The sequence below is a fragment of the Giraffa tippelskirchi genome, chromosome 3 (assembly GCF_054371585.1).
Source record: "Giraffa tippelskirchi isolate mGirTip1 chromosome 3, T2T-mGirTip1v1.2.pri, whole genome shotgun sequence".
NCBI classification, from domain to species: domain Eukaryota; kingdom Metazoa; phylum Chordata; class Mammalia; order Artiodactyla; family Giraffidae; genus Giraffa; species Giraffa tippelskirchi.
Window position 1 is genome coordinate 92,049,412 of NC_137277.1, and position 13,120 is coordinate 92,062,531.

The 13,120-nt window shown below is 36.6% G+C and overlaps 1 protein-coding gene across 1 annotated transcript in view; it reads left to right on the forward strand.

Annotated features, from left to right (window-relative positions):
- The window catches only part of SCN9A (sodium voltage-gated channel alpha subunit 9), a 164,977-nt gene that overhangs the window by 107,690 nt on the left and 44,167 nt on the right, over positions 1–13,120 (forward strand). Inside the window, exon 17 of the mRNA XM_081576010.1 lies at positions 1,776–2,252. Coding sequence (XP_081432136.1) covers positions 1,776–2,252 — 477 coding nt within the window. The remainder of the gene's footprint in view (positions 1–1,775; positions 2,253–13,120) is intronic.

Below are 13,120 nucleotides of genomic sequence, written 5' to 3' on the forward strand. Positions count from 1 at the left end.
CTGTTTCCTTCTATCTTATACCTACTGTTGGTGGGAATTTTCAAGCTTAGAGGCAGGAGAAAATTGGGATCAAATGCTGTTCAGTGACTCACTTCAGTTTTCAAAGCCACCACATCCATTTGATGTAGTTGGTCAGCCAGTCATCAGACTGCTCATCAAGTATGGCTGTCTATGGTAAGAGCCATATGGTTAGTACCTTCACTGCCCATTGGCTTGAAAACAAGTTGCTAAATTTTTTTTTGTCCTTGTAGCCCCCATGCCAACTTGAAAGTTGGTAAGAGAGTATACATAAATGTCTCACTGCAAAAAAATAATGGTAATTATGAGACATAATGGAGGTGTTCCTTAACACTATGGTGGTAATCATTTTGCCATCTATAAGCTCATCAAACCATGTTGTACACTTTAAACTTATACAATGTAATATGATATTTGTATCTCAATAAAGCTGGAAAAGCTAAATCTAATTACAAATTTGAAGGAAAAAAAAGAAATCTATTAACATTTGCATTGATTAAGGAAACTAAAGGGAAAATGAGGTCTTGGTTTGTCATCACCATTCCTATTAGAAAACACACACATCAATGAACATATATTTTATAGTGAAATATATTTTTTTATCAATAATGAAGACCAACAGGAAAATAGTCTCAAAATTTCTTAATGATTCATCAAATTGATTTCTGTGACTTTCTCTTTCCCCTCCATCTCAGATTCTTCTCTTAAGCTTGATATATTAACACAGACATTTTTTTACTTGTGCTTTTCTACTTACGTTTCTGAGAAATTGTTCTAGGTGTGACCAAAATTAGTGGTGAGTCCTTTTTCCTCAGTTTGGTATAATTTTGATTGTTTAAATATGAAATAGATGTTTTTGGCCATGAAGAGACTTACATGAAAGGGTTTTGCAATTATTTTTTTTTTATATAAAATATTTTTAAAATACAACTTACATATTTTGAGCCCTCTGTGAGAATTTTTTTAAAATAATATTCAGTTTACTTGGACCCTGACCTCTAAGGAGGAAAACAGAAATGGTTTTGCACAGAAACAAAATTTTGCTTCAAGGATGGGAGTTATCCTGACCTGTTTTATAATCTTTTCCAGGGCCAAAATGATTGACAGTAAAGCCACCCAATCATAATGCCATTATCTCATTTGAATTGGGTTCAACGGGCAGATCTTTTTCTTTGCTTTAAAAGTCTCATTAAGTTGCAAGTTGGCACAATTCTTGGACAGAATATTTTATTACAGGAACTCTGAAAGCACTATATGTTCCACTTATTGCAATAAGTGAAGTTTATCTTCTGGGAAAAGTAAACGCAGATCTTGGCTTAAGTTACCTTCAGCACAACAGACACTAGTCACAATTTTCTTGTTCTACTTGTTTCTCACAGGTAACAAAAATTAAGTAAAGGCAAATGTTAAGAGGGCATTTTAGGCGCATAAAAGGGAATTTGGACACAGGTTTTCTGCTGTAGAAATTAATTTAGGAATGACATCACGGTAATGGTGGCCCTTTAAGGGTTGGGCTGGCCCTTTAAGGGCTGGGTTGACACTCCAGCATTCACAGAAGCTCACACACAGGGAGACTGATGAGAGAACTCTAGCTTCTCCTCTGCTGCCCCATCCCGTGTTCCTAACTATGGATGAAGAAGTATAGAGCTCTTCATTGCTGGTTTGGATTTTGGCCTGTATTTCAGAAAACTGTACTTATTTTCTTTTTTATCTCCTATCTTCCTGTTTCTCCACACCCTATTCTCCACCTGACATAGGTCCTCAACCTATTTCTTGCTTTATTACTGAGCTCATTTAGTTCAGACAATCTTACAGCAATTGAAGAAGACACTGATGCAAACAACCTCCAGATTGCAGTGAACAGAATTAAGAAGGGAATAAAGTATGTGAAACAAACTTTACGTGAGTTTGTTCTAAAAGCATTTTCCAAAAAGCCAAAGATTTCCAAAGAGATAAGACAAACAGAAGATCTAAATTTTAAAAAGGAAAACTACATCTCTAACCGCACACTTGCTGAAATGAGCAAGGATCGCAATTTCCACAAAGAAAAAGATAAAACCAATGGTTTTGGAAACAGCATGGACAAATACTTAATGGAAGAAAGTGATGGTCAATCATTTATTCATAATCCCAGCCTCACGGTGACAGTGCCAATTGCACCTGGGGAATCTGATTTGGAAATTATGAACACTGAGGACCTTAGCAGTGATTCAGATAGCGAATACGGCAAAGGGGTAAGATTGTTTTCTTACATATATTGTTTCATGTTATTAATTATTATGAGTTACAATTTCAGATTTTTGCTGTCATGAGTTCTTTTCTAATATGCATACTAATAGGTAATTTGTGTGTATGTGAATTTGTACAGTAACTTCCTGAAGGTTCACGTGGTAAGGTTTTACCTACCGGTTCTTAATAACTGATATAATCTTATTTAGCTAGATTTGAAAGTACGGGAATATTTAAGTCTTCTTTTCCTTTATTCCATTTGTCATTAAGTGTAAAGTCATATGCAGTCTCCTTTAATAGTGTCTGTTGAATCCACAGCTCTTCTCCATCACCTTTGCCCTCTGCTTGCCTAAGCCATTTCCACGTGGTGTCCCCACTGATATCTCTGCCTTCATTTTCCATCTACTGTAATCCGTTTGTTTGATCAGTTTTACTCAGGTGCAGTCCTAATCATGTCACTCCTTTGAAGTATCCTTGATCCCCAAGATAGATTTGAATTGTATACTGTAGGTAAAAGCCTTTATATCATGGCCTCAACCAACTGACTAGCTGTGTCACCTAGTCCTTGCCCTGGGGCTCCTACACCTGAACCAAGCCAGTTTTCTTCTGGGCCACATATGCTCACAACCTGCGTGATTTTGCTTGGAGTCTCCTTCTTCAGTCAAAATCCTGAGTACGCCCTTTACGACACAGCCCTCAGTTTCTTTGTATGTAAAATTATTAGCCCTTACTAAGAGCTAGGTGACAGTTAAGTGAATTGCACATGTAAAGTGCTTAGAACAGTATTCACAGTGCTCAGAAGTCATACTTATTATTTAGCATTATATTTTATACTTAAAAAATTATTATATGCATCAAATGGTACTGTAAACTCATTGAGAACAGGAAACTTTATTACAACTTTTTTGTATCCTCCTTCCCCACCTCCAGGGGCATATATTCAAAGTATTATTGAGCTGCATTTTTATTATTATGGAATATAATAATCAGAAGTGAGTTTTGACAGGATTTTTCTGGCATCTCTCTAAAGTTTTAAGATACCATTTTACAATATTTTTCCTCTCTTTAGGTCACATTTGAAAATATTTGACATGTATTTCCCAAACATCTTCTATCTGCTTGACCCTATATTAAGACATGGGTTTCCCAGATGGCACAGTGGGAAAGTAAAGAATCCACCTACCAATGCAGGAGACCCAAGAGATGTGGGTTCAATCCCTGGGTTGGGAAGAACTGCTGGAGTAGGAAATGACAACCCACTCCAGTATTCTTGCCTGCAGTATTCCATGGACAGAGAAACCTGGCAGGCTACAGTCCTTGGGGTCACAAAGAGTCGGACATGACTGAGTGAAGGAGCGCACACACACACACACACTTATTAAGACCTATCCTTCTTAAATGTATAGTGGTTTTTGGAAAAAGATACACAGCTCTGTGTATGTGTACACATGTGCATTGGCCATGTAACCAATACTAGGTGCATAGTTAATGCTCAATACTTATTCATTGAATAAATATGATTAATAAAGTATGAATATATATTTTAAGTAGCCAAAGAAATTATCTCCAAGATCACAAAGTAAGGAATAAAATATTTTATTTTTTATTTTAAAAGTCTTTACATGGAAGAGGTTAATAACTCCAAAAATTCAGAAGGTGTAGTTGTTTTGGTTTGAAAGTAGAAAATTAGATTCCTCATACCCTGTTCAGGAGCAGTAATCTGGGTCTAGTCTCATGTGAAAAGAAAAACTAATTCAATTACCCATTTTTCTGCCTACAAAGATTAGAGTTGTAAAACCCTAACTGCCTAGCAGACTTTCTGAATAAGCCTGAGATTCTGGGTGTTAAAGCACTTTAGTAGCTTGATTCTTTACATCTTAATATTTGAGAGGAATAATTTCTTACCTGGTCATTTTTTCTTTGCTCAAAGCCTGAGGCTATCCTTACATGGATCTCCTTAAGTTGCTGGAAAATATCATATTCTTAGTATGTTGAATTATAACATTTTAAAGGGAATCTAATAGACCTGTCCCATATAGCACCTCATTTTCTAATTCAGAAAGCCAGTAAGAGAAAGCAACTTTATCTACAGTTATGAAACTGGTTCAAGGCAGAGCAAAATAAGTCCCAGTCTTGATGTGCATAAGTCTGCCTTTATTCTCCTGTCTTTGCCCCTTTCAGGGATAAAACTCACTACTTGAGAAAAAATACATTTTTTCTATTTCATAGAAATGGAAATATGTGGCATAATATTCAGGAGCTCGAGGCTACCTTGTAGGTCATAATTAAAAATACATAAACTAGTTTCCTTAAGTCATTTGCACAGTATTTGAGTTGGTGAGCCCTAAACAATTGTTAGCTATTGTATTTATTATTGTATTCATCATCATTATTAGCCTCTAAAAATTCAGATTTTAAATTATGGGCTTTGAAATTTTGTCCTTATTCATAAGACATTTTCCATGACATATCTCAAAAGTGTGTCACCTTGAGTGTATTCAGACCTGCTTGACTGTATACTGGACTTGAGAAGTTATGAAATTTCAAGATCTATAAAAAATTTGTTATGTAGTATTAAGCCGTTGCCAACTGTAACAGCCTGCATCTAGAGTCTTCCTGTCGAGTGCCTTGTGATTTAAATGTTTCTAGTTATGACTTGTTGGTTTTATTTTTCAATTCGGAACACTAAAAGAAATTCACATTTCCTTATTTACCTGAAGTGTTTCTACATCATTTCAGGCTAAGCTCTCTGCTCTAATTCCCCTAATCTTCAGCTCCCATTGAATTCCCAATTTTTTAACTGCTTATTCCCTCCTTTGTATCTTTCCTATATTTTCATCTTTGAAATAATTCTTGATGAACTTTTCCCCAAAAGGAAAATCATGATTATCCAATAGAAAATAATGCCCAACTGAATATATGTCAGTTATTTAAGTCTTAAGCACTACATGGAGTATGGTGAAGAAGGCAGCCTCTGGAGATAGAATTCTTGCCTTAGATCCTAGCTTTAATATTTACTGTCTCCATGATTTGAGCAATTTACAAAAACCTCTGGTTATTTTTTTCTAGTTTACTTATATGCAAAATAGAATTATAATAAAGATTAAATGATTTGGGTAAACAAACAAGTGCTTGTTGAAAAATAAGTGCCCAATTAACAGTTACCATGGGTATGAAATTGAGTAGTCATGTACACACTGTAAACAGCTATTTGCTACAGGTTAAATTTTTATGTGTAAAGACAAATGTAGGAGCTTGTTACAAATGCCTGTTCTGGGCTGTATCCTGCAAACTTTCTCTGCCTAAGTCTGGATGCACTCTCAGAATCCTTACCGGCAGTGTTCCCAGTGACCACTGTGATGGATTGGTGGGCATAAATGAACCTAAATTCATCTCTGGCTTGTCTTGATCCAGGTTTCTGAAAATTCATTTTCTTTATTCAAGCGCTGGGGATATTTTCCACATCTGTCTGTTTAAGAATCTGCATTTTGAACAGGGGGAAATAAAATCTCTGACCTTTCCTACTTTCCCCTTCCCCATCCAGAAAACAAATCCACCCTCTATGACCTAGCATCCTTTCTAGCATCAGCTCTCAGATAGGCAAGTTTTCTTCTTCTGATAGACAGTTAGATATATACACTCCAGAATGAAGGCAAAATATTTTGTCATCAAATACCTTACCAGAAAATGACCAGAGATGAGTTTGAGTAAGGTGTTGAGTAAAATATCTTAAGAGTTTTGAGGCAATAATTGGCATTAGAACACCAGCATTCCTCTGAGGATGAGTCTTTCTTGTCTCAGAATCAAGAAAGACATGCTGTCATCTCTAGGGACCAATGAGAATAAGGCTTCTGTCACTGCTTCTCAGAATACACGCTGAACTGATGGCCCCCCTCAGAATCAACCTCCTCCTGGGGTGCAGTGCAGCCCTCCAAGCCCTTGGCAAACATTAACACACTGCAGATTTTCACCATTAGCATTGAAGTGCTTCATTATTATGAGCCTCAAGTGAAGCATGAAATGCATCCATTCATTCAATAAATATTTATTGAGATCTACTATGCCCCAGGCATTGTGCTAATAGTTGCTTAGAGAAAAAAAAAAAAAAAAGTATTTTCCACACAGGTGCAATAATTCAATGTGATTGGCATCTGGCTTAATTAAGTTCTTAAGAAGTGTAGTTCTTTTTTTTTCTGTTTTTAAATCGTGCCAAATCTCAAAATTGAAAGTTGTAAAAAACTAAATTAGTAAGTTTTTTTTTAATGAAGAGCTCTTTCTTAGAGGGTTAAAGAGACAACCTTTTGTTTTCAGTTATTACAGATTACTTCCTTTTTTACTTTAAAGATGAAAGAAAAATAGCCAGTTTATAGACTTGTGATGTTAATTATAGACTTGTGATGTTACTTTTGAGTATGTGTGTAAATTTCAGGGGAAAACATTAAATTTGTCCATTTTATTTCTCCAAATATTTTAACGGGTAACAGTCTTACATGGTTTTTGGAATAAATTCTGACAGCTTTCAGAGACGCTGATAGCTATGAATCTAAAACCCTAAATCTTCTTTACTGCTCTTTTGACAAATGTATTATCAATGCTTGCTGAAGTGAATTTGCTCATCTTGTGTACTCAGCAGAGAGGAAAACATCCTCACAGAAAGATCTCCCCATTCATTCTTCCTCTGCTGCTGCTGCTGCTGCTGCTGCTGCTGCTGCTGCTGCTGCTGCTAAGTCGCCTCAGTCGTGTCCGACTCTGTGTGACCCCATGGACGGCAGCTCACCAGGCTCTGCCGTCCCTAGGATTCTCCAGGCAAGAATACTGGAGTGGGCTGCCATTTCCTTCTCCAGTGCATGAAAGGGAAAAGTGAGAAAGTGAAGTTGCTTAGTCGTGTCCGACTCTTAGCGGCCCAATGGACTACAGCCTACCAGGCTCCTCCGTCCATGGGATTTTCCAGGCAAGAGTACTGGAGTGGGGTGCCTTTGCCTTCTCCCATTCTTCCTCTAGCCAAATGCAAATACTTAGCTTTACTCAGTGGTTCTTCAGTGTTTTGAAACATTGTCCCCAAGCTGTGATGGAGCTAGTTTAGGTCCTTAGAGAAAGGAGAGCAATGAAACTTTCCAATTTTGCATAATCAAACCTCTCACCTTCAAGGGAGTGTCATTTAAAACACTGCAAAAACAGTTATGCAAAATTTATGTTCTTAAAGGAAGTGAAGGCCACCTAAAGCCCTCATTCACTTTGATTACTGTGGGAGAAAAAATTACAAAGGAATCCATGAGTATATATTCTGTTAACTGTGGCTATTCATTTTTTCAACACACATTTCCTAAGCACCTGCTTGTTGCTGTGTGCCTCCTGGACTCTAGAAAGATGTCAGCAGTATACTCATTTCATCTGGAGATGTGGTTCAGAGTCTGCTTGGTCTCTGGTGTTGTTGTAAGTGGTAAAGAGTAAAGCTAGGTTCCTGCCTTTGAGTTAAAACACACACAGAAATCAGAAATTATAAATAAACATATAAAAATAATTAAAACAGGTTTTTTAGAAAAAGTATTGAGGCAGGATAAGGATAGGGTGACTAATCTTGAAAATAAATTGGAATACTTCACAATGGGGATGGCAGTTGGAGTATGTTTTATGATAAAAAGAATTCATCAGGTGAGAGAGAGAATGAGAGAGTAGGGAGAGAAAGGGAGGAATGGAGGGAGACAGAGACAAAGAAGAACCGAGAAACACCTTTCTGGTAGATGTAAAGGGCCCAGCCTGTGTGGAAGCATCCAGATACAAAAACACCCATTAAATACATGAGAGGATGGCCACATAGGAAGTAGCAGGTGACAGAGGTTGATTGGAGCCAGATAGTGAGTGACTTGACTTACCATGATTTGGAGATTGAAGTAGGTTTCTTTTTGTTTAACAGAAAGGGGAAACTTTGTCTTGTTTTGTTATGCTTTGTTGTTAGCAGACTTTTACTTTTAAAGGGTTTGTTTGGGGGTGTAATAAAGGTGAGGAAGCAGAGAGGATGGAAAGTTGTTGCAACCATCCTAAGGACACTTGAGGAAGGCTCAAGGTCAGGGAGTGATGGTGACATGTGGGATAAGTGAAAGACACTTGCAAGCTAAAATATAAGGGCTCAGGGTCTGGTTATGTGAATTGTGAGCTGTTTCAAAGGGCATATTCATTTTTTGTGGCTGCCATAACAGCGTATCACAGACCTGGGGCTTTGTACAACAAGAACTGTATTCTCTGATAGTTCTAGAGGCTGTAAGTCTGAAATTGATGTGTCAGCAGGGCCATGCTCTCTCTGGGCTCTAAAAAGGATTCTCCCTTGCTTTTTCCTAGCTTCTGATGGTGGTCTTTCATCATTAGCCTTCATGACTAGCAGCTGCATCACTCTGATCTCTGCTTCTTTTGTCACATGGGGTTCTTCCTGTCTTTTCTTTTTATAAGGACACTAATTATATTGGATTAGGGCCCACCTCAGTGACCTCATCTTAACTTGGCTACATCTGCAGAGACCCTATTTCCACATAAGTTCATATTCAAAGGTAACAGGCATTAGGACTTCAACATATATTTTGGGAGATACAAAGTAATTCATAATAAAGAGTTTTGGCTTAGACAACTGAATGGATATTGATGCTATTAAAAATATGCAGGGGGCGAATATTAAGGGGGTAGGGGAGAGACAGTTTAATTTGGGGACATCTTAATTGTACACTACTTACAGGATAGCTAAGTGATAGTGAACAGTAGATATTTGGAGGTTTTAAGAAGATAATTCAGAGTTGTAGACAGCTTAGAATTTTGTATGTTAATTTTAGGTCAGGTTCCCTGGGAAACCAACTGTGAGTAGTGTTTTCAGGTTAAACACCTAACACCTGTATGAAATGATGGAAGCAAGTTGATTGGGCAGAGGGAGGAGCTGACACGCTCTGCAGTTGTAGCAGAGGGTTCAGCTGACTCTATAGACATCGCTGGTATGTACGAGCCTTTGGAGTAATCCCAAATCAAAGCAAGGGCTCAGGACCTGTGTGCCCTGAACCTATCAGTCATTGGATACAGGTTCTCCCTCTACTCTTCCAGGGAAGGGAGTATGACCTTGGGTAAGGCAGCTCCCTTCTGTATTTCAATTCCCAGAGAGGGACTCAGCTGTGAGCCTTCAGCTGCCAACACTCCTAGAAGGTGGAGGAATGAGTAGCTTGTTTGAAAGGCAGATCTGGGCAGTGTACCACAGTATTCACTATAATACAGGGACCACAGGAGGAAGAGGACAAGTGAATAACTAAGCACTTGAGAAGTGGACATGAAAGCAAGCACCAAAGAGACCAAGGAGAGAATGTATACATTAGCCACTTTCCTATATGCTATATAACTTTCCTCCTGATAGCAACCTGGGAAGGAAGGTGATATTAATCTGTATTTACAGATAGCTAAAATGCTAAAGGATTAAGAAATAGTGCAGGTTAGTTGCTGATGTTTCTGAGAGTCATTTTAAATTTGAACTCCAGGCTTTAACCACCTCTAATACATATCATGGAAAGGCATAAAGCATGAGTAGGAATATATTCTGTTATATCCCTGTAATGCTACAATTCAGGGTCAGATTTTCTATTATAATGGTATTGTTCATTTGCTGATCCATGTTCAGTTTCTAACCCTCCTTAGTGCTAATTTATTAGCTTATAATCTACCTTAATAATGTAACACAGAGCAGAACAAAGCACATTCCATGAGAAAATGAGAAGCCAGTCCAATGAGGATGCATTGAGTAACAGATTATATTAGGTTGAAGGCACATGAAAGGAAGTGGCACCTAAGCTAGACCTTAAAGAATGGAGATCATATTTTTATGTGAATGTGGTGGAGATGGAAACCCCAGGCAGGGGAACAAACAGTCATGCTATTCATCTGATTCACTTATTCATCTATCCATCCACCCATTCATCTATTCAGTATTCAATTTCTGCAAGCCATCATGTTTTGAGAAACTTTGTGTGCTTATTTGTTATTAAATTGCTTCCTTTTATTGATTTGATACAAAGTTTAAATATTTGCAGTCATCGAGGTTGAATATTTTATGTTTTTTACTATATGGCAGTTTATGTTGAATACTTTATGTATTTTTACTATATGGTGGTTTATTACACTGTTGTCAGGTCTGTCTCTCCTAAGATTTTTTGTAAAGTTTTTTTCTGCTAAGAGGCAGTTGCAGGCAGTTTAGATTTCTTCTCATTATTCCATTTTAGAAAATATATTAATTTTTCAAGAAATGCATTTGATTTGGCAATATTCAGTTATACTTCTGGGGGGAGCTGATATTTGATCCTATCTTTTATGCATAGATTCTTACAAAGACAAAACAGAACACCCCTATAGAATTTCACTTAGATCATTTTTTTGCAGATTGGTTCTGAACTGTTTAAAATTTTTTCCTCTTTATTGGATTTGTTCATGTGTCTAAAAACAATGAAATTTTGGCCTGACATTGGAATCAATATTTCTTAATTGTTATATTTTGATAACTTTGAAAACATGTAATATCATTTGAAATGTCAAAATTAAATCATCAATGCTAATTTTAGAGTATGCTTCAAAAACCACATACTCTTACTCTCACCGCACTCCAAAATTGAGGATCACTTCCTTTAAAATGTCTGTTTTGAAGAGCAAACAGAATGCAAAAGGTTGCCTTCAGAAATTACAGTATTTAATTCATCTCCTAAACAACAGAATGATATAACTGTTTAATTCATTATTTTACAATTTACGTTGAATGATATATAATTTTATTACTATGTTGCAGATATATTTCTTTGTGTTTAGCATATAGCATGCATTGTCAAATATAACTAATTTCTACTTACAGGTATGTGACTTTAAACATTTAAATCAGTTGATTAAGCTGTTCCATCATGCTCCACTTCCATACCTCAGTACCTAACTTTCTTACTTCTCACAGGGGTAAAAACAAACTGGATCCATCAAGGATGCAGCTCTGTGCTTTTAACCAGGCAGAGACATATGTGACCACTTTTACACAGGTTACCTAAAAAAAAATTCATACATATGTATATGAAATTTTTTTCAGTGTCATGCATGCTGTTCAGCTACAAAATCTCTCTGCCTGACCCATTGCAAGAAAGTAGAAACATATACAATTGTTGCATAGGTAAATTGACATCACAGCATGTCACTGGCAGTTCTATCTATTTTTGTTATTCTCTCGATGACTCCCTTGATATATCTCTCATGTCCTTAGGTGATTTCAAGTGCATGAGCTATAGATTTTTACTGGAGAAATTATAAAAGTAAGGTATAGCATGTACCAGAAATCACTGAAGCAGCATTTAATGTAAAAACCTCTATCTACTTCCCCTCCTAATTTAAGCTATACGGTTGACCCTTGAACAACAGGGGTTTGAACTTCATGGTTCGACTTATAAAGTGATTTTTTTCAATAGTAAGTAATACAGTACTACATGATCCATTTTTGGTTGAATCCACATTGTGGAACTGAGGAACTGTGAGTGTGGAGGGCTGACTATAAGTTTTAATCAGATGTTAGACTGCACGGAGGGTCGTGCCCTGACCCCCATGATGTTCAAGGGTCAACTGTATATGTATAGATATATATCATATTAACTTGTCAGGTTTATTGCGATAAGAGTAGAGTTTTAATATTCTCACCATAACGACAACAACTACAAAAACGGTGATTATGTGAGGTGAAGGATGTGTTAATTAACCTTATTGTGGTAAACATTTCACAGTATATACATGTAATCTAATTATCACCTTGTTTGCCTTTAATTTACACAATGCTATATGTCAATTACATCTCAGTAAAGCTGGGGGGGAAATTTAAATCGTCACATTAAATTCAGTAAATTAAAATTTCATTAAGAAAAATTTTGTGAGGGTATAATTTCAGGTATAAACATAAAAATCTTGTAACAAGAAAGGACCATTCTAGTGCTAGTCTTTTATTCACAGGTTAAGCAAATTGAGGCTCTTGCAGTTTCTGAGTATGCATGTAGAAACTTGAAGACAGAGACAGAGTACCCAGCTTCTAGGCCAAACTTTGCATATATTTTGAAATAGTTTTAAGCAAAATGATAACTAGTGCTTTATTCCCTTGTTGATTCAGTAATTAACATTTGATTTTTATTTGATCATATGTAAAATGTATCAATTAATAATTTACTGGGCCTATGAATGAATGAGTTATAAATGCCTGAAATGATTAATTTGATTCCAGAAGCAATTTTATACACTGATGAGAATAAGTTTCTGATTATGTACATTTGGCCCTCTGTACCTATGGGTTCTGCATGTGCAGATTCAACCAACTAGGGATCAAAAATATTCCAGAAAAGTCCAAGTAGCAAAACATGAATTACCTGCATGCCAGCAAGTATTTACATACATTTACATTGTATTTACAACTGTTTATATAGCATTCACATTGTATTAGCTATCATAAGTAATTCAGAGATGATTTAAACTATAAGGGATATATAAAGTATAAAGGATGTACATAGGCTATATGTAAATACTATACTTTTTTATATAAGGGACTTGAACATATGCAGATTTTGATATCTTCTGTGTATATCTGTGATTATCTCATGAGGAGATAGATATACAGAGTAGCCTTAAGAAGATAAAAAGTTTAAGTGGAACATATTATGAAGCGGACACTAAATCTGTCAAGAAGACATAAAACACTTTCTTAAAATTCAGTTCAGTTCAGTTCAGTCGCTCAGTCGTGTCCGACTCTTTGCGACCCCATGAACTGCAGCACGCCAGGCCTCTCTGTCCATCACCAACTCCCGGAGTCTACCCAAACCCATGTCCATCGAGTCGGTGATGCCAT